This window comes from Girardinichthys multiradiatus, chromosome 4 (genome assembly GCF_021462225.1).
Source record: "Girardinichthys multiradiatus isolate DD_20200921_A chromosome 4, DD_fGirMul_XY1, whole genome shotgun sequence".
NCBI lineage: Eukaryota > Metazoa > Chordata > Actinopteri > Cyprinodontiformes > Goodeidae > Girardinichthys > Girardinichthys multiradiatus.
In genome coordinates this window covers 33620751-33647365 of record NC_061797.1, presented here as the reverse complement: position 1 = coordinate 33647365, position 26615 = coordinate 33620751, and the positions used below count along the sequence as shown (strand labels likewise).

The 26615-nt window shown below is 37.3% G+C and overlaps 1 protein-coding gene across 1 annotated transcript in view; it reads left to right on the top strand.

Annotated features, from left to right (window-relative positions):
• ush2a (Usher syndrome 2A (autosomal recessive, mild)) overlaps positions 1 to 26615 on the top strand; it is a 360158-nt gene that overhangs the window by 278632 nt on the left and 54911 nt on the right. The window contains exons 68-73 of the mRNA XM_047364117.1: positions 4582 to 4780; positions 15238 to 15345; positions 16030 to 16213; positions 21014 to 21171; positions 25092 to 25250; positions 25505 to 25667. Coding sequence (XP_047220073.1) covers positions 4582 to 4780; positions 15238 to 15345; positions 16030 to 16213; positions 21014 to 21171; positions 25092 to 25250; positions 25505 to 25667 — 971 coding nt within the window. The remainder of the gene's footprint in view (positions 1 to 4581; positions 4781 to 15237; positions 15346 to 16029; positions 16214 to 21013; positions 21172 to 25091; positions 25251 to 25504; positions 25668 to 26615) is intronic.

The following is a 26615-nucleotide window of genomic DNA, read 5'->3' as shown; positions in this document are numbered from 1 at the left end:
AACACCAATGCCCGCAACAACTGGAAGTGATGTAATTTCATGGGTGTTTTTTCCTGGGAGTGGTCTTTTTTTTCCCCAGAAGTTGTAGTTTTTTCACGGTAAACTTTGCTCGCACTTTCATTTTCATTGTTTTTTGCACTTTTTATTTTTTGAAGATGGTCTTATGTGCTCATAGGTATCTGGCACACTTAGAGATTTAATTACACTTCTGTAAATAGTTTATTTTGATGTACATATTATCTTTTCTCAAACTGTTCACAATGTACATTTTATATTTGTTTTGGTCTCTGTTCATAAAAATGTGTGTATTTCAAAAATGAAGTTATGGACACATTCCAAATAAATTTGATGTGGTTTGAAAGGGTTTTGTGCAACTTTTTTATATTGTAATTTTTGAGGGATACAACTGTGATATTTCTGTATTTAGGAAAGTACGTGCAAAAAAAAAAAAAAAAAAAAGATTTAAATTTATCTGGTGGTTAATTGCACTTTTGGCAATTTACTTAGTTATTATGGAGTTATTATATACAAAATATTAAAATATAGGATGTAAGGGTTGTATTGATGTATAACAAATTGAAATGCTCCACAAAAGGGCTCTACAGCATGTACAAATGTAAAAATATGCTCTGGCGAGCTTGCTGGTTTCTGCAAAAGGCACTCTGTAACGCCAACCTGAAGGTAAAAACCGTCTAAACAGTTTGTTTTTGACAGCGTTCTTACCCCATATCTTCTATGCAGAATCCACATATCCTGTACACAATGTGTATGTAAAGACGGAAATGTGTGCATATTAGTCAATAGTTGTGCATAAGTAAAATCCAAAAGGTATTGTATATTTTCTCTGTAAGAATACAAAATAAAATGTTACAGCTTCAAGAAATTACAAACACAAAGTTCAAGTTTACAGTTGTGGTTTATCCTTTATGAATACAATATGCTATGAGAGTTTGTGAATACGATTTCTTTGCCCTGTTGCCCTGCAATGGACTGGCGACCTGTCCAGGGAACTGCTGACACACTCCAGCCACATGAGGTCTAGCATTGTCCTGCATTAGGAGGAACCCAGGGCCAACCACACCAGCATATGGTCTCACAAGGGGTCTGAGGATCTCATCTCGGTACCTAATGGCAGTCAGGCTACCTCTGGCTGTGCGGCCCTCCCAAGAAATGCCACCCCACACCATTACTGACCCACTGCCAAACCGGTCATGCTGAAGGATGTTGCAGGCAGCAGATCGCTCTCCATGGTGTCTCCAGACTCTGTCACGTCTGTCACATGTGCTCAGTGTGAACCTGCTTTCATCTGTGAAGACCACAGGACACCAGTGGCGAATTTTCCAATCCTGGTGTTCTCTGGCAAATGGCAAGCAGCCTGCATGGTGGTGGGCTGTGAACACAACCCCCATTTGTGGACGTCGGGCCCTCATACCATCCTCATGGAGATGGTTTCTAACCCGTTGTGCAGACACATGCACATTTGTGGCCTGCTGGAGGTCATTTTGCAGGGCTCTGGCAGTGCTCCTCCTGTTCCTCCTTGCACAAAGGCAAATGTAGCAGTCCTGCTGCTGGGCTGCTGCCCTCTTAAGGCCTCCTTCACGTCTCCTGGTGTACTGGCCTGTGTCCTGGTAGCGCGTCCAGGCTCTGGACACTACCCTGACAGACACAGCAAACCTTCTTGCCACAGCTCGCATTGATATTCCATCCTGGATGAGCTGCACTACCTGAGCCGCTTGTGTGGGTTGTAGAGTCCGTCTCATGCTACCAGGAGTGTGAAAGCACCACCAACATTCAAAAGTGACCAAAACATCAGCCAGAAAGCATAGGTACTGAGAAGTGGTCTGTGGTCCCCACCTGCAGAACCACTCCTTTATTGAGTATGTCTTGCTAATCGCTAAAGATTTCCCCCTGTTGTCTATTCCATTTGCACAACATCATGTGAAATTGATTGTCAATCAGTGTTGCTTCCTAAGTGGACAGTTTGATTTCACAGAAGTTTGATTTACTTGGAGATATATTGTGTTGTTTAAGTGTTCCCTTTATTTTTTTGAGCAGTGTATAACCTTTATATAACATATATAATTCTTTAAATAATTAAAAGTAATAGATCCATATATGTTTCCTTTTTTATTTGGTTACTGAAATAAATTACCTTTTCATTAATATTCTAATTTGTTGGAGCTTATCTGTAAAGTGTTTTTAAATTGTTTTCTGGAAATACATTTTCAAATCCCATTTTAGGCACAATTAATACTAAAAGATTGTGCAGGTTTTTGAGTGGCCCCTCAGATGGCCATATCTATCTTTTGCAGTTCAAAGTTGTATCCACTACAAATAATGTAATACAGTATACAAGATAACTAAAGAATATAAGGAGAAAAGACCAGTAACACCTGCTGCATATTAAAAGACTCATATACCTGTTACAGACTTTGTTTCAAAGTTAGAACCCACAATGTTCTAATTTTCGACATACACGACCTGATAATATACCGTTAATAAAATATTTGCAAATAACTCCCTATATAAAAATCTTTTTTTTCTATTTCTTATGCTTTTTTGATGTAAATCATTTGATTAAGATAAAATCTATCCTCTGAAAAACAAGCTCCTAGTGGCACATGCTTTTGATGACATTATGTAAGGTATACACGCCTGATCAGAGTTCTTTTGAGTACGTTAGTTTGTATTTATCTTGTATGGATCTAGCAGCAACAAGCGCCATGGAGATGATTTTAAAGTTCCAATCATGTTTTCTGCAGAAATGCTGCATGACCTGCTACTTGTGCCCAAAATCGTCACCATGCAAACTAACTGAAATCCATACTTCATTACCTACCTGTGTTTTATTGTCAATATGAAAATATTTTAGTGTAAAACAAATACACCAACCTTTTCCCCTATTCCTATTCTTTTTGAAAAGGAATAATTTGAAGAAAAAAAAATAATAATTAGCTTTTTTATGCTTGGAAATTGACATCAAAACATTCTATTAAAACACTTTAGAACTAGACATTACAGGGATGATGCCAAAGGTCTGACTGAGCAGGATTGAAAGGAAGAAATCCGATTTGTCCTTAGTTGCATCCCAAAAGGAGCAGCTTTATACTCTCTGCCAAAAATCACAAATGTTGTTGTAGTCAAGAATGATGTTCTTCTAATCTGTAATCTATAACTCTGTATTTTAAAGTGGTGCACTTGTGTACGTACTGTGCTTATTCTTAATTCCTTGCATTTGAACAAGGTTTTGACTGACAAACGTCTATCACACTGAAACCTTCCTGAATGATTCCACGTCTCCCCCCATCTCCCTTACCTCTGTCTGCTCTTCCACCTTTGCTGTTTCCTCCTCCTCTTTTTGTTCTCTGTACTTGAATGCATATACTCAAACATACCTGTGTGTTTTTATGTTTGTGTGTGTGCTTCTATGTCTCCTTAGTTGTTGTAGCAGCGATCTAATTGCATAGCATTGTGTGGGACAGCTGGTGGAAGTGCTAGTGACAGTCTATTAAGGCAGGATATCCCTGTTGCCTTTAGCAGCAGATTGCCCTGTGATTCTGAGATCTCTGCATTTACCACCACTCACCAAGGCCTACAGACACAACATCAGGAATTTACAAAAGGATGGTCACTTTTGTCATGATACAAAGCAGTACTTTTTTAAACAAGAGCTCAAATTACTTATATAATGTGTTTTTTTTATATATATAGTTGCAGAGATGATTGTTTTTTTTAGTATGCGTACATTTTTTAATTACCTCTTATTTTATAGTGCCCCTGCCAAATTTAGAATTTTAGTACATTTTTGTGGTTTTATTTTGTCAAAAAATCTGATCCTTATTATTATATAAAATTGCTTAAAATGTAATGTTATATAACTTTTCCTGATAAAAATGTTTCATACCATGGTAATAATATATAAACCTAATCATAAAATGGTTGGTGGTTTGGATCGTTGCTCTTTGTGTCTTAATGGCTATAGTGCAGTTCCACAAGTTAATGTAACTGGTGATGAGCGGTCTGAGTTGGCACTCACTATCTCTGCTCTCAGAGTGCATGTGTTTCTGGAAGATTTGGACACATTTCTCATTCCATCAATCAAAATAAGATTTTGTGGCACTTAAATAGTTTTTTTTCATGGTCGTATTTATATGGTCCAAAGTAGATTTAAACTCTTATGTTTAAAGGACAAAAATATAGTAAACAAGCTGCTTCTTGCAAAGGTTTATTTCTACATGTCAGTGGTGGACCTTGGCTAATGAATTATTTTGTTTATCCATTAAATCTATTGTTTTTTTCTAAGAGAAATTGCCTTTATTTTAGAGTAGTGAGTCCATGCTTTTGCTAAAAGTTGCATTTCTGTGACACGTTAAACTAACTACCTGCTCTATTGCTTCTGCAACTTAACTTAAAGTTCTCCATAATGATGTGGTCATTTCTTTAACTAACTATAAAGAGCTAATTTAATAACGTTTTCCTTTTTTGTATCCTGTACTTTTTTAGAGCTGCTGTATTTTGGGCTATTGTGTGTGTGTTTGTTATTATGTTTCTCTTTGTGCGTTTTTGGTTGTTTGTGTTTAGGTGGTGGCAGTGACAGACCAGGGGGTTCCAGAGGATGTGAAGCCTCCAGTGGTAACAGCTGTTAGCTCCTCCTCTCTCCAAGTGAACTGGTCTGTCCCTTCTCATCCAAATGGTGTCATCCAGAAGTACCACCTAAATCAGACTGGTGTCGGAACCATATTCACACACACCAGTGGACCTAACATATATACCGTGAAAGGTAAGACATGGATCACTCTGTTGCTGCTGTCAGGTTTTTTTGTTTTGTTCTTGATGTTTTTCCTGAACTTTTTTTTATCTATTTTTTTCTTCACCTCCAGTATTATCCTAATATTTCTTACTTCTCTCAGTCCTGAATATTTCTATTGTTCTCTTTTACTTCCTTTTTGCTGTGATTTATTTCTCTTCTCTGCACTTTTTTTTTTTAGATCTTTCCTTTCTCTTACATTGTCACACTTGTCTTGATGCTCATTTCCTGCTTTTTAAGTTGTTTAATATAGTTTGCATATTTGTGTACACAATGTATAATCCTCAAAGAAGTGAAAATAAGTTTAAAAAGCACAGGAGGAAACAAAATAATTGGGTATAGTTAAAGATTTGAAGTTTGTGGATGTCAGTCCATCTATGTTTTAACAATTTGAAGCCAATAAATCCTGCCACTCACTGTATTATCTTTTGAAATGTAAATAAATAAATCTCAAATTAGGTTGTCCCCCACTTTTTCATTATTTGAAATATCCAAAGGTCACATTTTTAATGCAGAAATTCAGAGACATTTAGCTGCTTCACAGCTTTTATGCTGCTCCATCTTGGATTCATACCAGGTATCAGCTTTGCCAGTAGCCAACTGACTATTCCCATGGTGTCTGTGGTTGGCTTGTATGGTCAGGGGTTGTGAGCATGTGTTTGGATGTGTAGGCATGAGGCAAAGCAAACAATGCCAAACAGAGATGGTAATGTGTTGCTGTAATACTGTACCAGCCCCAAGTGCCAGTGTAAGGAACCAGCGTGTGTGTGCGTGAGTGTGAAATTTTCATCTACTCAAATGAGACACTGGAAAACCATGAAATTTAGGCAAAAACACTTCTGGGACAGTCTCTCTTTCCCTCTTTTCTATTTTTCTCTTTCTAACTGTCTGCTTTGCAGCTCTGTGTCGCAGCACACTCTTCTTTGAGGAATGTTTTATTTGACATTTTTACAGCAGTTAGCTGTGCTAAAGCAGACTCATCAATGCTAAATCTTTTTTATTCCATATTATTGGATGTATTGTGCATTTTTCTTTCATAAAATATGAATTGTGAAAGAATATATTTTCTACCCAATTCTTATTTTTATTTATTTATTTTTCTTCTTTAGAATTTACTCTGCAGACTGTATATTGTGCAAAGGTCTAGATGAATCCTAGATGAAGCCACTAAAGCCATTAACGTTTTGCATTTTAACATAGAAAGTACTCCCGGATAAGTGCTTGTGTGTTTTTTGTGTGCTCTGTCCTCTCAAACCCCCAGTCAGTTGTGGCAGATGTCCACTCACTCTGAGCCTGGTTCTGCTGGAGGTTTCCTCCTGTTAAAGGGGAGTTTTCCTTTCCACTGTTGCTACATACTCGTTCAGAAGGAGTGATTTCTGCAAGTCAGTAACCTCATGCAATCTGCTGGGTTTCCTTAGATAGAAAACCTTTTAACAATTTGAATAATAAACTGAATTTGACTGCATTGTTTAATAACTCGGACCATATCATATGTGTTTAACTGACTTTTAATCATTGTGCATGATTGGATGGAATTTACTTGTTTGTTTTAAAGTGCTTTGAGACAGAATTTGTTGTGAATTGTTGTAAATAAACTGAACTCAATTAAGAAAAACACTTCAGGTATTGAATATAAGAAAAATCAAATGAAACTGATAATCAACTAAAATAAAATTAATTATTAAACAAATATCAACTTTTATTGTTTTATTAAAGCTAAAGAAACACACAAATAAATCAAATAATTAAAGAAACTAACACTAATTCCACAATCCAGAGTACTACTATAAAGATGAAGTTTATGCAAAGGTTGTTAAACATCAAAACTTAACTTTATGGCCCAGTTTTGATTCTAATCTTTATTTTAATCTGAGGGTGAGGGGTGGACCACAAAGCAGCTTTAATGAGCATAAGCACCAGAACTGGCATAATAGCACAGAAGAAGCCTCATAGAGGCCCTTTCGGCTCAGTAGGAAGAGTAGTCGTCTTGCAATCAGGAGGTTGTGGGTTCAATTCCAGCTTCCTCCTGCCATATGTTAATGTGGAATCAGATGTGGAATTGGGGTAACATAAAAGATACATCACATTACAATGAAAGAAATGGCTCTTTTATTTATTTCAAAACATATTATTTAGGCTGAGAAAGACCAAAAAAGTCAGAAATCCCTTTAGACAGAAAGCTATTTTATGACATGAGCAGTTTTCACGTTCGAAATTGCAAACATGTAATCATTCCAGGGAATAAAACAACACACTTATATTCAAGATTTAACACTTTAATAAATATTTAAAATTATAACTAATTCATTATTTAAAAGCTTTTCTAAAGCAGCAAACAGGATCAGTCATATGAAAGAAACTTTGACATATATGGGCAAGCATTCAGACAAGACCTTTTTTAAGCATAACTAGTGTTAAGGTCATAAAAAGATGAATATTTGTGAAACTCCAGGATCACACCTGTATGGAATAAGACATTTTGGCTCGGTCTTAAATTCTGGTGAGGACATTGTCAAGTGACCTGGACAAATGCAGTTAAAGAAAGTGAAAGGTTTAATCATAGGTGTTTGTGTCTACTGACAGCACTATATAAGATGGTTTGTTCCCATTTCTTAAATTTATTCTATGAAAAAAGCAAACAAAGAAAGCCCGAAGAACGATTGATAAAGACAATTTTAAAAGGTTACAAAATCCTAGTTTCAAAAAACTAAAGTATAAAGAAGTAAGGGGGGGTACAAACTTGGGGGCAAAAAGTGAACTGAGGGGTTCATTTCAACACTGAGCAAAGGAGAAACAGAGGAAGAAAGAAGACCGACAAAAAGATGGATGAATGATTCTAAGTGTTTTCAATGAAATATGATCAGAAATAATTGCTGTGCTATTCCCTCATCCTTAATGTTTAATATGCCATTATTCATCTTCCTCTGCATCTCTCCAGTGGTTCTTTGTCAGAGACAGATGCTCAAGGAGCTCTCATCCACACACTCATTTAAACCACAAAATGTGAATGAATTAACTTTTATTAGTAGAAAGAAATTTTTGATATTGCTCATTTACATGTTGTTAAAATGTATCGATACCTAGAATCAAGTACTGTAAACATCTGACAGACACAATATGCCAACTGATTGAATATTCTTGTAAAATGTTGTAAGAAACTGTGTATTTCCGAGGTTTGTTTTTTCCCCCCAAAATTATTAGAAATAGTATCATAGTTTCAGCCTTGTTTGCAGTGTTTGAATAAAACAAACAAAATAAGTGTCCAAAAATACAAAAAGCTATTTACTTCGTCAACCATTTCCTGTTTATCCACTCTTTGCCTTAGGAAACAGACTCTAATTGCTTTTTTTAACAGTTTTAAAAAAGTAACACTGCATAGAGAGAATTAAGCACTACAGTACAGCGACACCCCATGTGAATCAATATTAAGTATTGCTATCATTAGCTCCCAATGAAATATTGCCTGCAATTATATAGATTATGGCATTAATCATGTGTTTAATTGGTCTTTTGCAGGCTCGTTATTAATTCAGAACAGTAGGGAATTGAGTATGTTCTTTTATTTATTAATGCAACTCTACCATAGCCCCAGACTCTCACTTGTTCACGTTAAGGATTGAGGCATCTAGAGAAGAGAACAGAAAAAGACAAAAATAGAAGTGGTCGTTTTGGTCCTGTCTCTCATTAGAAAAATCATCAATTGTGTAAGTTGAAAGAAACTTTTTTCCAACGAGTTTTCCAACCCTAGCCTGTCCACCTCTGCAGGAGCAAGTTTACTGATGTCTCAAAGAGGTGTAGAGGACAGTGGGGTGTTGATGTAAAACCTGCACTTTAGGCCCTAATCTGTCATCCTCTTGTTTTAATAAAAGGAAACGGTCATCATCTACATATACATTTTTTTGTTTTTTTGCATTTGGCACTGAGCAGATATTTTTGTTCCTTAGGACTGTGCTTTTGGGGTTTTGGAATCTGGGACAACACTGTGACATATTTATGTGACTTTGCGGCATTTTGGGCCTTAATTTTGTGCTTGTGCTTGGTCTGACATATAAAAAAAATATTTAGGGTGAGTGATAGATACCAGAAGTAAAGGCCACTGGAATTCTACGATACTACAAGGATGTTACTTATGTTGTTAACTTAACATGAATTATATAAAAAAGTTCAGTCAGATATTTTTGTACTTAATGTAAATATGCAAATAAAAATCAATCTATTCTAAACAACAGCATTCGAAACACAAATGGTTTTAAGAAGCAGTAATTTACCTTCAACCTTTGCTCGACAAATATAATCGTAAGTGTATGTCTGTACAGTTGTGGTTCACAAGCAGTCATAGGCATGATCTCATATATATATATATGTATATACATGCATATATACAGGTCCTTCTAAAAAAATTAGCATATTGTGATAAAGTTAATTATTTTCTATAATGTAATGATGAAAATGTAACATTCATGTATTTTAGATTCATTGCACACTAACTGAAATATTTCATGTCTTTTATTGTCTTAATACGGATGATTTTGGCATACAGCTCATGAAAACCCAAAATTCCTATCTCACAAAATTAGCATATTTCATCCGACCAATAAAAGAAAAGTGTTTTTAATACAAAAAACGTCAACCTTCAAATAATCATGTACAGTTATGCACTCAATACTTGGTCGGGAATCCTTTTGCAGAAATGACTGCTTCAATGCGGCGTGGCATGGAGGCAATCAGCCTGTGGCACTGCTGAGGTCTTATGGAGGCCCAGGATGCTTCGATAGCGGCCTTTAGCTCATCCAGAGTGTTGGGTCTTGAGTCTCTCAACGTTCTCTTCACAATATCCCACAGATTCTCTATGGGTTCAGGTCAGGAGAGATGGCAGGCCAATTGAGCACAGTGATACCATGGTCAGTAAACCATTTACCAGTGGTTTTGGCACTGTGAGCAGATGCCAGGTCGTGCTGAAAAATGAAATCTTCATCTCCATAAAGCTTTTCAGCAGATGGAAGCATGAAGTGCTCCAAAATCTCCTGATAGCTAGCTGCATTGACCCTGCCCTTGATAAAACACAGTGGACCAACACCAGCAGCTGACACGGCACCCCAGACCATCACTGACTGTGGGTACTTGACACTGGACTTCTGGCATTTTGTCATTTCCTTCTCCCCAGTCTTCCTCCAGACTCTGGCACCTTGATTTCCGAATGACATGCAGAATTTGCTTTCATCTGAAAAAAGTACTTTGGACCACTGAGCAACAGTCCAGTGCTGCTTCTCTGTAGCCCAGGTCAGGCGCTTCTGCCGCTGTTTCTGGTTCAAAAGTGGCTTGACCTGGGGAATGCGGTACCTGTAGCCCATTTCCTGCACACGCCTTTGCACGGTGGCTCTGGATGTTTCTACTCCAGACTCAGTCCACTGCTTCCGCAGGTCCCCCAAGGTCTGGAATCGGCCCTTCTCCACAATCTTCCTCAGGGTCCGGTCACCTCTTCTCGTTGTGCAGCGTTTTCTGCCACACTTTTTCCTTCCCACAGACTTCCCACTGAGGTGCCTTGATACAGCACTCTGGGAACAGCCTATTCGTTCAGAAATTTATTTCTGTGTCTTACCCTCTTGCTTGAGGGTGTCAATAGTGGCCTTCTGGACAGCAGTCAGGTCGGCAGTCTTACCCATGATTGGGGTTTTGAGTGATGAACCAGGCTGGGAGTTTTAAAGGCCTCAGGAATCTTTTGCAGGTGTTTAGAGTTAACTCGTTGATTCAGATGATTAGGTTCATAGCTCGTTTAGAGACCCTTTTAATGATATGCTAATTTTGTGAGATAGGAATTTTGGGTTTTCATGAGCTGTATGCCAAAATCATCCGTATTAAGACAATAAAAGACCTGAAATATTTCAGTTAGTGTGCAATGAATCTAAAATATATGAATGTTAAATTTTCATCATGACATTATGGAAAATAATGAACTTTATCACAATATGCTAATTTTTTGAGAAGGACCTGTATATATATATATATATATATAAATATATATATATATATCCTGGGTTCGAATCCGGGGGTCTTTCTGCATGGAGTTTGCATGTTCTCCACGTGCATGCGTGTGAGCATGGTTGTTTGTGTGTTGCCCTGCGATGGACTGGCGACCTGTCCAGGGTGTACCTCGCCTCTCGCCCATAGACTGCTGGAGATAGGCACCAGCTTCCCCACAACCCACTATGGAATAAGTGGTAGAAGTTACACATTTTAACCACAGTTCATCAGCTGTCGTTAGGGTTGAGTTCAGGGCTTTGGGGATGCCTGAACTCAACCCAAGGACACATCACACATACAGTGTGTGATCTGTATGCAGTTATGCCTCCAAAACCACTTTCAATATGTTTGGGTTCATTGTCCTGTTGGAACACCTTTAAATTGTCACACTCAATTAAAAAGAAATTTCTTTGGAATTTAAGGAACAACCCAGAATTGGGGGTTCACAATATCAGGAAATCATGAGATATTCAACAACGTTGAGAGTATTATATGACTTGCGACACATAAATACGTAATATTGCTAATGTCTTTCTGCTTTTGTTTCATTGCAATCATGCAATATGTAGTTTTAGTTGTTTAACCGCTTAATGACTTTACCACTATGCTACCACTTTACCTTCAACATACCACCTAAATAGAACCTGTTTCACAACATGTAGGCTAAAAGATCTCAAAAAGCAACACATGTAAAGAGATTTAAGAAAAACTGCCAAACAAAGTAATTGATATGTATCAGTCTAGAAAGGATTACATACCCATTTCTACAGCTCTGACACTTTAGCAAACCAGAGTGAGAACCATTATCCACAAGTGGAGAATACATGCAACAGTGTTGAGTCTTGTCAGTAGTGGCCAGCCAACCAAACTTATTCCAAGATGACAATGATGACCCATGAAGGAGATCACAAACAACCCAGAACAACATCTGAAGCACTGTAGGCTACACTTGCAACAGTTAAGGTCAGTGTTCAAGATTTAAAAGAATTAAATGTACCAGGCAAAAACTGCATCCATTGAAGAGCTCTTAGGAGAAATTCACTGGTGACTAAAAGAAACACAAAGGCCCATCTTACATTTACAAAAAAACATCTTGATGATGCCCTAGACATTTCAGAAAATATTCTGTGAACTAGTTAGACAAAAATGGAATTGTTTGAAAGTTGTTTGTCCTGTTACATCTGCATTTCAAACAAAAAACATGACGCATAGTCAGATATAGCAATTATCACAAACAGCTGAAGGCACTTGTTGCCACCAAGGGTGGCACAAGCAGTTACTAGATTTAGGAGGGGGGGATTAGTTTTTCATATAGAGACCTTTTGTTTTAGATACCTATGTTTCCTTTAATAAATGAAACCATTTTAAGACAGCTTTATGTATTTACTCAGGTTATCTTTGTCTGATATTAAAATTAATATTGAACTGAAACAATAGGGTGTGATAAAAATAAACAAAAACAGAGGAACTCTGTAAGTGGACAAATACTTTTTTACAACCTGGACTCATTGTTGCAGCTCAGAGAGTCGCTGTTTCAAGAAGCCAAAGACAGGAAGTGAAACTTTTAATTATTTAGGAGAGGTGCTATCAGAGCTCTCTTCTCCTTCTCCTCCCCCGTTTGTTTTATTTCTTCTCTCTCTAGTTTTTGACACTTTTTCACAAAATAGTTAGTTTTGTTTTTCCTTCTTTTTGTATCATCCATTGTGCTTATTGTATGAACTTATTGTATTTTTACTTCTCATTTGTTGATTGTTTTTTCATTTATCTTTACCCTCTTGTATTATTCTTAATTTAACTTTTTCCAATTCTCCTGTCTGTCTCTTGACAGTCTCCTGCTTTCTTTCACTGTATCAAGTAGCAGGTACGATATGTTGGTATTCGCCTATGACTCTCTCTTATGTTCACTAATGCAAAAGGGGACTGGCGGCCTGTCAAAAATCATTTTTTTAAATCAGTTGAGCTCACACATGGTCTAATTTAAACTACTCTGTAGCAGCAATTCCCTGACCCTACCACTTGTTTGTTCTCCTGCTCAGCCTCCCTGACACTTCACTTAGATGTAAGAACTGTGTTCCTCTTTCCTCTGCCAGAGTCCCTCTCTCTCTGTGGCGCTATGCCTAACGCCATCGCAAAGAGATCTCCGCTGTGTCCAGATCTCACGATGACAGTGGCAACCTAGTCTCGCTTCATGTTAGTGAGGTTGCTCATATCTGAAGCTCCCTCCACCATTTGTTTTTACTTTGAAGTGATCACCGTCAAAATGAATAAAGCTTTTCAATATTAACCATGTAAGCTTACAGATGCAAACCCAGGTTCTGTTTTCGTGTGGGCATACACACACACACACACACACACACACACACATACGCAAACACAGTCCAAGGTATTGTTTCCCATTTCTCCTGCAGAGCAACACTGCCCTCTTAAGGCTAAATGTTTAAGGTAATTTGGGAACTCTGTTAGGAACTTGAAAGTTATCTATGTTTTTGCATCTATTGAACCAGGAGGAGTATTTGTGCTTGATTTAGCCGTATATTTAAACTAATAGTATTGGGTGATAGTTTTTCCTATTGATTCATGAAGGAATTAATAAAATACCGTTTGCAAGTCCTGACATCTTATAGTCTGCAGTTAATTCATGATGCGTCACTTTAACTTTTTTGTATCAAAAATTCAATTGAATTTTATAATTTTGATTAACCAGACATCTCAATCTAAGTTTTTTTCATTGCTGTTTGAAGGTTACATATTTTGTTTGTTTTATGCATCCGGACTCCTGTATCGACACGTTCAGTGCAAGAACATCTAGTGACAGCTTTCTGCCTCATTCAGTGTAGGAACAAATGACATTACTTGCTGTCTAGATACACTTACTATGGTAGAGTACACCCACACACACTAATACACACACTTAGTTTCACAGTTAAACAGTGTAACACTGGCGTATGCCTCAACTTTAGTGCTTTTGTATGGCTGGCAGATTTCTTTTATTAATCCAACACAGAGCAGGACAAAGATGCATTGATCAGAAGTTGGGTTAAGCGTGGCAGGCTGTGGGGTACGTTAAGCAGGCCAAGCAGCAGAAAGAGACATGAGAAAGATGCGGTGAAGCTTTCTGCTGTGGGTTGGACTGTGTATGTGTGCATGCATGCATGTGTGCTTGGATGAGTTGTTGCACATGTTCTTTTCTGCATGACATCAAGTTTGTTTGTCTACAGGCCTCCAGGCATTAATACCTGGAGACAATTATACACATGTTTAAATAATAAAATCTACAAAGAATTGTTTCATTTAAAAAAAAAATATCTTGTTTCATTTGCTTGATTTATGCGATCATACTTTCAAAGCTTTAAATAAATCTGATTGTTTTTTATCTTTCCTTTTACTGTTACTAAAAATATACATCATATATTAGTTTTCAAAGTTAAAATTTAATGAATAAAAAGATGTATTATAAAGTTCAAGAATTATCATAATTCATTCATCTCTACAAGGATTTATTTTGATGTAAGTCGTTATTAGTGTGAAACATTTTCTCAGTGTCTGCATAGTGCAGAATAAAGCAGAAATAAAGAATTCAGCACACTATATTATGCAGTCATCCTTTTGAAATGTCAATTGAGTTCGTTCATTTCTCCTTTGAATTTGATTTGCAAGCTGTTGTATGCTGTCAGTTAAGTGAATGACCATAAAATACCCAGTCGACCCTCGTGGCAGCACTAAGAATTTGCATTCCTCCTCGCAGATCCACCTCACATCAAAAGCTAGACATAAAATATACATCTCCATGAAAAAGTTGTTTCCACTACAAATAGATCTTTTGCTATATTGAATGTTTAGCAACTTCTAGTATTTAAATATATAGAAAAGGCTGATTTTATGTGGTTGAACTTAAAGTACCTTTCAGAGGCTCTGCTGCTTTTTTTATTCTGCATAGCTGGTGCCTATAAATAAATCATGTCTGGACAATGTAGCCTAAATGCATACAGAGGTATCATAATTATCATAGATCAAAAGCTGATGACATTACAGCGTTAGACCAGTCCTACCCATGTCAGTTCCACGGCTGCCCATCTTTACGTTGTTTCATTATTGAGTTATGGCATGCATAATTTAACACCGACAGATATGGATCCATCCGTTGAGAATGTGTGGCAAGAGCTGGAGGAGAGAGAAAGGCAGGACAAGCCTTCTGTTTTTTCTGATTATTTTTTAGTTTAAAGTTTCATTTCCTACCCTCTTTCTGCCGAGTTATATATATCTGTATATATCCTTGCATGTGTGCACATGACAGTGAAAAATAGGGTTATAGAAAAATGTTTCAGAGAGGATTGTATCTACTTATATACCTATGAGGGTTGCCCATTTTCTTTTAATTCTTCTTGCTTATGCTTGTCCATGTGCTACAGGTTTGGAGCCATACACAGACTACAGTTTTGTGGTGGTGGCCTGTACGGCTTTAGGATGTGCAGCCAGTGAACCGTCCACAGGTCGCACCCTGCAAGCCTCGCCCAGTGGTACACACAAACTCTCATACTAAACACCCACCTATTACGCTTTGCATAAATTGTAGAATCCTTTTACACTCAATTCTCCTAGGTTTCATGTGAAAATCTTTTTTTTTTGTTTTTATTTTTGTCATGGATGTAACATTTATAAAAGTACAATTTATTTTCTTTTTTAAAAACAATTTTATTTTGATTTTTATTGAAGAAATTCTCCAACACATTTTTTAGTTTCATTTCTTGTCTCCTTGCGAAGTGAAACTTTAGGTTTTCTTTTCTCATTTATCCTCCAATTTTCTTCCTAAAAACTTACACTATGTTTTTGCTTGATTAAGATAAATGAAGGATTTTTTAAAAATTTAACAGTTTAGTTTTTAAGCGTTCTCCTGTATGCTCATAAATCTTAATCTCATAAAGTATTTCTGTTTATTTTATTTTCAAAATCAGATGTTTTAATGTTTAAATGTTTTCATGTCAAAAATGTAATTTTCTTCTGGCGTGTTTTTCCACTTTTTTCTTTTCTTAACATTTTTTTCTGAACATTTTAGATGTGCTATAAGGTGTCTCTGTTTCATTTAACCTTTCAGATGGCAGTTTGTTCAAAATAAAGAGGTTATTGCTAAATGATTATAGATACAATTAACTACAGTGGAAACACTGATTCTCCCTCTCCTCTTAACTTCTGCCTCACTCCAGGTGTGTGGTCAAGCCCGAGACATCTGATAATAAACACATCTGCAGTGGAACTGTACTGGGATCAGCCCGCTCAGCCTAATGGACACATCTTCCAGTACAGGCTTATAAGAGACGGGCGCAGTGTTTTTACCGGAGGTCACCGAGACCAGAATTACACCGACACTGGACTCATGCCAAAACACAGGTTAAGCATGGACACACTCGAACAAGCGCATAAAAAGTTTGTGCATATGTGAATCAATGAATACTTCTAGTGCATGTATCTTAATTTGAGTGTATGTTTATATTGAGGTCACCCCCGTTTTAAAATCTTTCCCATCATTCTGACCATGTCTCTGCACTCCGTACCTGTCTGTTTGCGTCATTTAATGAGCAAATATTTGACATACCAATGACAGATGCAAACATTATTCCGCCTGCGGATTAAAATCATGAATCAGATTTGGCTTCTGCTTGCACACAGCAGCAGAGCGTAGATTTTATTTATCTGTTTATTTTGATTTAACCTTTATTAATCCGTTCCTCTTTTTTTAATTACAAAATTAATTTTCTGCATTAATTATAGAAGTGTGTAATGGTACCTTCCTCTTCAGCCTTCCCTCTCATGAGACATTTTCTCTCTACCCTAAAAAGAAAAGTTGAGATAACATCCCGCTGTACTCCTGTCTCACCCATGTGTGAGCGTAAGGGAAAAGGAAGGAAGCAAGGAGATAGAACTGTATGTGTGTGACGTTTAATTTTCCCTAATTCCAGATAGTCTGCCAAAAGGCATTCCTGTCCGGACCATTCGCTTCTCATCACTTGTCTTGCCTCCCATTCACCCCATCCCTCAGCCTCTATCCCCCCTTCCCTGCTATCATTTTCTTCTTACCTCATTCTCTTCCTCTTTCCCTTCTTTTCCCAATTTAGCCCTGCGCCAAGAATTACACAGAGAGCATCGGCCCCATTATCGGAGCTGACTCGTGTGTGCGCGTGCAAGTGTGCAGTGTAGCACTTATTTTTGTGCACGCGTGAGACAGCTCAAAGTGGCCATTGATTATTTATGACAATGTTGATTAGCTGTCACTTTGCTTGGGCAGCCCAGGAAGTGTCTAAGATGACGAGAGAATTAACCTATTCCCTTTGGCTGGCCCCGCAGGACACACACTCACACACACACTCTCTCTCTCGGATTTCCATCCAAACAGATGCAAATGCTCCACTCTCTGATTACCAAATATGCACTCACACACACACAATTTTACTTTTGATATCCCAAGGCGGTGTTTACATTTAGGTAAATATCTTCCAATGATGAAGTGTTGAACTTCATTCTCCCACTGAAACCGTATGCCATGATAAAATTCTTCCTCTCCATCACGCTCGGTCTCTTCTTCACCCCCTCCCTCCCAACCATGCCTGTCCCTCTCTCTCTTTCCTTGCCTTGGTTTTATGTGTCCCACTGATGTGTATTTATTTATGTTTTTCTGTGTGCCTGTGCTTGTGTGTGAAAGTAACGTATGAGTAGTTTTAATATGTTTTTGTGAGTGCGTTCTAACCCGGTGCCGAGGCGCTAATGGCCTCCTTTTTAAAACGCTCGGCACATGAACAATAACCCAACATCACCGCCTATTAATGCATGTGTGCTGGAGTTTATAGCAAATTAAAGGCTTTTAATGTTAAATGGTGGCCCACTTACACAGTTAATGTAGGACTCTGCACCAAGCAGCCACATGCTCTTAAAAGGGAAATCTATCTTATGATGTCATGAGGAAGAGAGACGGAGAGGGGGTCGAGAGAGGCACTGAGACACATGAAAGAGGGAGGAAGAGGTGAACCTTAGAGACAAAGAAGGAGGAAGATATAAAACTGAACAGTAGTTTCTGTTTAAGCATCGACATAGACTCATGTCCTTGATGATTAAATGTTATCCAGAAACTGTTAGATGTTACGTAAAAACAATGAAATTCTCTAAAGGCAGTATCAGAGTTATTGAAATTAGAGAGATTTTGTTTTAAAAATGTTTTTTGCACTTGGTTTTCATCAAATATAGATGTGGACATATTGGTTGGCATTCCTGTTGGAGATGTGTAAAAAAAAAAAACTCACTTTTTAAGGGGTTCATTTATGCAATAGGGAAAAGAAGCAATGTTTATTTTTATCCAAATGTCTTTTATGCTTTCATTTCTATGTTGATCAGAGTTTGGAGAATCAGGTAGTTGGTAAACTATGACTTCCTGGTCACTAGACTTGCAAAGGCTTCATATTTATCTTCACACTACTCAAAGTTAGCAAGATGTTAAGGGACACAACAAAAACCTCCAAAGTTATCTCTGTTCGAGAACTGCAGTAAAGTTTGGCATCTTTTGATAAGTGTCCATAACTACCATTGCATGGTATCTACATGCCAAGCAAGGTTATTTGGGAGTGATGCTGGAAAACAGCCCTTTTGTCCTAACAGCCCAATGATAAACATCTAGAGTTTGTTAAATTCCACTGTCACTTGTACTGTGTGCTTTGGTAATACGTAAGATTGGTAAGTTTGAGCCTTGATGCAACACTCCAGTTGTGTTTGACATGAAAGAAAGGATAAATATGTGGCAAAGCAAACTATTCCCATTGTTGAGTATGGTTGAGGATCTGTAATGCTGTGGGCTATATGTCTTCCAAAGACCCTGGTAGCTTTATAAGAATGCCAGCGTAATGAACACTTTGAAATACCATGACATTTAATGCAAATTCCCTTTTGACTCTACTAGTCAGTCGTACATGGGTCATTATTTGGTCTTTAAAAGGATACCGATCGAAAAGATTTGGTCAAATCAACACAAAAATAGTTTACCTGATACAAAATCAGACATTTTCCATCACAGTCACAGAGCTAATTCCTATCGAAAACATGTTGGATAAGCTAAAGAGATGAGAACAAGAATAATTCAGGTGATCTACAGAGATTGAGCAAAGAGGAACGGTAAAGGAACCCTTCATCTGTTTGCTCCAATCGTGTAAAATGTTATAGACTCTTATTGGCAAAATGGGGTTAGACAAAGTATGGACAGCAAAAGTACCAATAATTGTGCCACTTTGCTAAAAACAATTATTACTTAACATTATTAACACTGTATGAATTTACTTAAATTATAAGTTGGATTTTTCTAAAAAAAAAATCATTGTGAGATTATCTTAATTTAATAAAAAATAATTTATTTGGCTGTTTTACGCATTTATACCAGGGGGCAAAGTGTTGCAGAAGGGTTGAATGTTGCATAAATGTTAAATTGTTTGTCTCAAGTGAAATAAAATGCATTTCTTTTCCCAGGGTTGCTGAAGTGATTACATTTTGACTTATTCAGCACGACCGTTGGATAACTTTGAACAGACAATACGTTTTTAAACACTATGTGCTACTGCACAGTTTTCATGGTGTTCATAATGTTTAAATAGGGCTGTTGAACTATCCAAAGATTGAAATCATGCCATCCCAGCCTTCTCTTCTGTTATTGAGATTATAATTGAAAAGTGAAAATTTTCCACCTTCTTAGTTAGAAAGTTTAAGGTTTCTCCATAATTTTACTGCTTTCCTTAACTGGGCTGACATACGTAATGATGCTTTTAGGATCCATGAGGATAATTTACCATTTTTTGAAGTATAGTTCTATCAGAATTAAATTTATGGGAATTTCTGAAAGATTATTAAATGAACGATGTAAGATGTATATAAAAAGGGCAAGTCATATGTTTAATCGCCGTTTATTGACATTTTAATTGCATGTTTGTGCAATTTTATTGGTATTTTAAGGGTGCGACTGCAGGTCAGGTAGAGTGGAGAAGACAAGTGCTCAACAAATAAATATAATAGAATCACTGGATGTGTGCGGTCATTTCTGTGTGCATGTACATGAATGAGAAACACTTTGTTGAACCAAGATGAGGTCAAAAATCAGCTATATAAGTGTGGACCATTTACTATTTTGTCTATGGAGAAGTACTGTTGTCTGTCACAACAGCCTGATCATAAATGCACTTAAGAACCTTTTGCATTTTGAAGTGACCAGAAACATCACCGTTCTTTTTGAAACACTTATAAGCAACAGTTAAGCTGGAAAATGTTGTCATGGTTTTATAAATTTTCTATTTCTAACCAATATAGCCAGGCAGAAGTTTAAAATAAATTTGCAATGAAATCAGTAACAGTCATCTAAACTGGCGGGCATGCATACCATTAACATTTTCTTATTTCATTTCATCACCACATCATGGTGCTGCCACCACCATACATCACTGCTGTGATTGTATGTTCACGTTAGTTTTCCCCCACAAAACATTTTGCATGTAGGGCAGTATTTTAAAATTTGGTCTCATCTGCTTTCTTCTTACCACTAGTTGCCCTGTCAACATAGTCTCTCACCTGAGCTGTGGATTTCTGCAGCTCCTGCAGTTTTCTGATTAATGATCTTCTTCAAAGGTTTGCAGTTGTGCCATACTCTTTCTATTTTCAGATGATGGATTGAACAGTGCTCTGTGAGATATAACCCTGTTCACTTGAAAACTTCATCAATGACCTGTCTGTTGTGTTCATTGGTCTTTGTGATGCTGTTTGTTCACTTATGTTCTTATGTTCTCAAAACCTTCACAGGATGGCTGTAAATTGTAATACTGAGAATTAATTGCAGACTGGTTGGCTGTACGTACTAATCTTCGGAAGACAAATGATTGCACTGGACTTTATTTAGCACAGAATAAAGAGGGGTTTCAGATTTTTATATGAAAACCATTCACTGTCAGTGGAAATGTCACATTAAGTAATACATGACTGTAAGCAATTGGGAGAATTACGGATTGGGTTTGACACAACATGGCAAAACTATCTGGTATGGTATTAACTGATAAGCAGTGACTAAGAAATGTGGTTCTGTGGTTTTTATTGAAACTTACTTACTCTGTCCTTCTCCTGTCCCCCTTTGCCATCTTCCCCCCATTCCTCTTTACCTAATTTTCTCTTCAGGTATTTGTATGAGCTGGAGGCCAGTACAGCAGGTGGCACAGGTTTGAGTGACAAATATGCTATTCACACACCAGTGACCTGCCCCACTGGGATCCCAGCCCCCTACAACGTGATAGTTTCAGGTCCTTACTCAATATCACTTACCTGGTCCCCGCCTGGTGAGTAGCCATCTTTATAAAACAGGTATATATAACTGAAAGGATTAGTGGATAAATTATGAAGTAATTCTCTTTTTCTCTCAGACATTGGTCAGAGTCAATTGGTTCTTGTGTTCCTCAGCTTTCTCCTATTATTTTTTTAGAAATGCTTTTTCACACTCATTTATTTAAAATTGTAAGTTGCAAATATAATAATATATAAAAATTGATGTCCTTTAAACATTTTAAAAATCTAACAGTGTGGTTATGTGTTTGGGGACATTTACAGTGGGAGTCTATGAAAAATAAAACAGGAGGAAATTTTTTCAGAGTGGAACAAAATACTTGAGTGGTTTTCCATTCACCTTCTGGCCTCTCAAGACTTGAACAGACACACTGGCATACAGGAGCATGCACTGGGGGCTGAGTTTCATGCTTATGGGGCAGTGATTGTCTGCCCTAACCCATCTATCATTGACTATTACTCTCTCATTAGGCTGATTTCCCATCTCAGAACCACTTAAAAGGACCAACTAGCAAAGACACTCCACTTACCTTTCTGTGTGTGTGTTTTCTTTCTGTGTATTTGTGCCTGTGTTTATGTATGCTGTTGTGTACATGTGTGTGTATGTGAGTGCATGCATATCACTGTGAGATATTTCCATAGGCAGGCCTATTCTATCGTCATTATGGGTTGATTTTAAAGGTGAGGAAATATTGGCTAGGTTCTCACGCTTGGTTAACTCCCTGAGTCCACAGTCTGGAGTGTTTTGATCTTTTGTGTGCATATGTGTGTGTGTCTAGACCTCTGGTAGTGTGTCTGCCTGTGTGTATGTACATGCATATGTCTGTGTGTCTTCATATGCATGCACTGACTGTTAAGCACTGACATATGGCTGTTAAAAGTATTTACGTTGAGTCCTAAAGTTTAGACCCATTCTTGCATCATGATGTTTGTGGCACTCTGTGTATGTATGTGTTTCTCAGAGGGACAAAGACATATCACATTTGTGTTTTACTATCCCAAATTTTATTCTAGCATTTGCTATTGTTTCATGTATATGAAATAGACATTGGCAAAGCCACTAATTGGTTGTAAATAATAGAACTTAAAAGTCACATTTATGATTAAAACCTCTGTAACATTATCACCGTAGTGTGGATTCTTTCTTATAAATCCTTCTTTGTGTGTGTGTGTTTTTGGAAGAGTTGTGCTTCAAATAAAAAGCCCTATAAGCTGAAGTCATAGGTGTGTGTGTATGTTTTTTTGGTACTTGTGTGCATATGTGAGTTGGGGGTGAATAATTGAAGTCTTTCATTTGTCTGGTAATCAGTTCGTTCTCGAGATATCTAGAGTTCATGAATGTTGAATAACCCATCACAATACAGTTGGCCTGAATTATGGAAAACCTCCTGTGAGAATATTAACAAAGTCTCAGTGTGTGTGTGTATGTGTGTGAGGCTTTCTCTATACCTTTGCAAGCATATGTATGGTTCCAGGCCCTGACTGACTGCATTGTAAAGCCAAGAATACTCAGCTTGATCAATATATAATATCAATATGATTATGAGATGGGTTGGGAAATTTAGCTTTAGGGTTTTAGTTTTACACTGTGGAGCAGAAATTAAACAATGGTAGCAGAATGACATAAACCTTGATCATCCTGCCAGTAGTGTGCTTTGCTGTCATGTGAAGGTTTTTCTGTTCAGAATTCTTGAAACAAATTCCTACAGCTACCTTATAAGTCCTATTATAACTTATAGTTTCCGATCTGTTCAATCTAATTTGGTTCAACTCAGTTTTAATCTACACTGTAGATTATACAGTATATGGACCTAATTTACAAGAGGGCTCATTTTGTGACACTGAACAAAGAAAGTTTCTTTCAAATCCCATCTGATTTCTTAAAACCAATAATAAAAGGATTCTTAGTGCAGAAATGTGAGCCTATTAAAAAGGATGTCCATGTACTGTACAGTAAATGGATTCAATATTTGGTCAGGGCTCCTTTTGCCCGAATGACTGCATCAGTGAGGCGGGGTTTGAAGGTGAGGAGCCTGTGGCTCTGCGAGGTGTTAACAAAGCCTAGGTTGCTTTAATAGTGAACTTCAGCATTACTGGGTCTAGTGTTTTTCAACTTCTTCTTGACAATGCTCCCAATAGGGATCTTGCTGGCCAATTAGGCACAGTGATACAAAGGTCATTAAACCAAGTATTAGTACATTTGGCAATGTGGGTAGGTGCCATCTCATGTTGAAAAATGAAAAACCCGCCAATTTAATTTTCCAAACGAAATACTTAACAAGCTTGTCAGCAAGAAAAATATAAAGAGCTCTAAATGTCCTAGTAGACTGCTGATTTTAGACACAAGAAAATACACTGGACACCAGCAGATGACATGGCTTCTGAAATCATCACTGACTGTAGAACCATTTTACTGGGCCTGTTTCTCTCCATGTGTCTTGCAGAGTCTGGGACCCTGAATTCCAAATAAAATGTAAAGTGTATTTTAATTTGACAACAGGACTTTAGATGCCTGTGCAAGATTCCTTAGCCCCAACAAAACACTTCTGAGGGCACCTCTAGTTCAGGAATGGCTTAACACAAGGAATGTTACAGTTATAGTCCATGTTTTGAATATGTCTGTTTGGTGACTCTTGAAGCTCTGACTACAGTCGCAGTCCATGCCTTGTTGCTTCACAGTCCCTTCAAGGCTGCATTCAACCTGTAGTTTGTGAACCCTTCTTGTGGATGGTACCAATGACTGTTTACTGGAAAACTGTCAAGGAAGGAGTCTTGCCCAAGATGTTGTACATAACATAACATTTCTGCATTAATATAGTCCTTTTTCATTGGTTTTAACTAAAATTCAGTTTTTTTATAAAAAACTTTTTTTAATGGAGTGTATGTCATAATCATCAAAATCAACAGAATTAAAAGCTTGAAATATATCACTTCCAGACACAGGGAGGGGAACAATTTGCCTCAACTTGTTGAGGGTTGAGAGGAAAGGAACAAAATAAAAACACCACAATCAACTTTATTGGCAAAGATAGTGTGTACAAAAAAGCAATTTGACTTTGGTTTCAAACACTCAGCCTACAGACATGAAGTGTAAATATATAAACTTTACAGGCAATAGAATAAAATATTTTAAAAAAGCATTATGTACATATCAGGGTATGTAACCCCATTTTTAAAGGCAGGTTGTGATGCAAATATGCTTTTTTTGTTTCATAATGGACTGAGTAGCTGACTAGATGTAAGGTGTCCATTGTGTTCATCAGAGAGACATGCTTCCTCTTACTTGCTGGGACTCTGTGATTAATTACTGAAACATAAATCTTTCTAACTAGTTTTAATAAATAATTAGTGGCAAAACCTGGCTGTTTTAGGGCTGGATTTGTATTTTTCCAAAACAAAACAAAAAAGATAACTGTAGACTATACGGCAATATCCTTGATATTTGCTGTTGGCTGACAAATAAAAGCTTTTAAAATCAAATTTAACACAATCAAAGCTAAAAAGTAAAGGTATCAGGCCAGTAATCTTTTTAAAAAGAACAAAACAAATGAGGTAGTTCCTCCAACCTCCAATAACTTTTCAGTTAGATTGTGAGTTTCTCAATTTATTGATCTTCAAAAAGCATCTAAATTAGCTTTAAAGCTCAGCATTGGTTCCTTTAAGGTTCTACATGGAACATTCAGCACTGTTTTATTTTTGCCTTAATGGGACTATTGGTGATCATCTGCTGATTTATAGCAGAAATCCTTCACGGTAATTTGTTTCTGACCTAAGCTTATTTCATAGTGGTTTGACTGATTATTTCTTATTTAACAGAAAATACTATACTTTTGTGTCCTGTGTGGTTTGTTTCTGTTATAAAGTTTCCCAATAAAATATCTTGCTGAAGGTAATCACATCCTGTCTTATTCCACAGCTCAGCTAAACAGCCGTCAGCCTGTCTTCTATAATGTCCTGTTAAATTCAGGAAGTCAGAATGCAATAAGTCGACATGCTGGGCAAGACTTGCACCTCTTTGTGACGGATCTAGAGCCTTTCACCACTTACTACATAAGAGTGCAGGCCTGTCAAAATGGCAAGTATCTATCAGTATCTCGCTCAAAATAATAAGAACAGGAAGGTAATACACCAAGTAATTTGCATACATATCAGCAACAGAGAAGCCTTTGCTTTGATAAATTGGGAATTAAAGTAAAAAATCTAATTCAGTGTTTGATTTTTTTTAGGAACAAGGCCATATCTGGAGACTCTAATATTCATTAGATTCATTTATAGGCAGGAATGTCAATAAACTTGTTGTAATGAGATTTCATCTCTGCTTATTTTTAGACGGGTGTGGAGTGGGAGAGGGTGTCTACATCCTTACTTTTGAGAAAGCCCCAGAAGGTTTGCAGCCCCCAGCAGTAAAGGCACTTGGGCCAAGTGTTTTAGAGATCCACTGGACACCTCCAAAGAAACCAAATGGACTCATCACCTCCTACCATATATACAGGTGAAATATAAACAGAAAAAAACAAACACAAAATTTAAAATGAATGAGACATGTCAGAATGACATTAGTTTTATCATGTTGTTAATTGATCCTGACCTATTCATGTGATCCAGCTTAACTACTGTGCTTACCTACAATTCAACTAAACCAGTGTTTTTCAGCCCTGGTCCTCCAAGGCACACTGCCCTGCATGTTGTAGATGTTTTAGAGTCTCTACTTTAACATACTTGATTCAGATGATTGCACCTCAGCAAAAGCCTGTTAATCAACCTTCAATCGAAAATAGATGTGCTGAACTGGGAAACATCTGAAATACACAGGGCATTGTCCCTCGAGGACCAGGGTTCAAAAACACTGAACTAAACTATAAAACCCATGCAATCATAAGGTAGAACAATACACATACACCACATTTGTCATACTGTTATTAAAATTATGTGTATATGTACAGTACAGACCAAATGTTTGGACACACTTTCTCATTGAAAGAGTTTTCTTTATTTTCATGACTGAATATTGTAGCTTCACACTGAAGGCATCAAAACTATGAATTAACACATGTGGAATTATATATTGAACAAAAAAGTGTGAAACAACTGAAAATAGGTCTTATATTCTAGGTTCTTCAAAGTAGCCACCTTTTGCTTTGATTACTGCTCTGCACACTCTTGGCATTCTGTTGATGAGCTTCAAGAGGTAGTCACCTGAAATGGTTTTCAAACAGTCTTGAAGGAGTTCCCAGAGATGTTTAGCACTTGTTGGCCCTTTTGCCTTCACTCTGCGCTCCAGCTCACCCCAAACCATCTCGATTGGGTTCAGGTCCGGTGACTGTGGAGGCCAGGTCATCTGGCGCAGCACCCCATCACTCTCCTTCTTGGTCAAATAGCCCTTACACAGCCTGGAGGTGTGTTTGGGGTCATTCTCCTGTTGAAAAATAAATGATGGTCC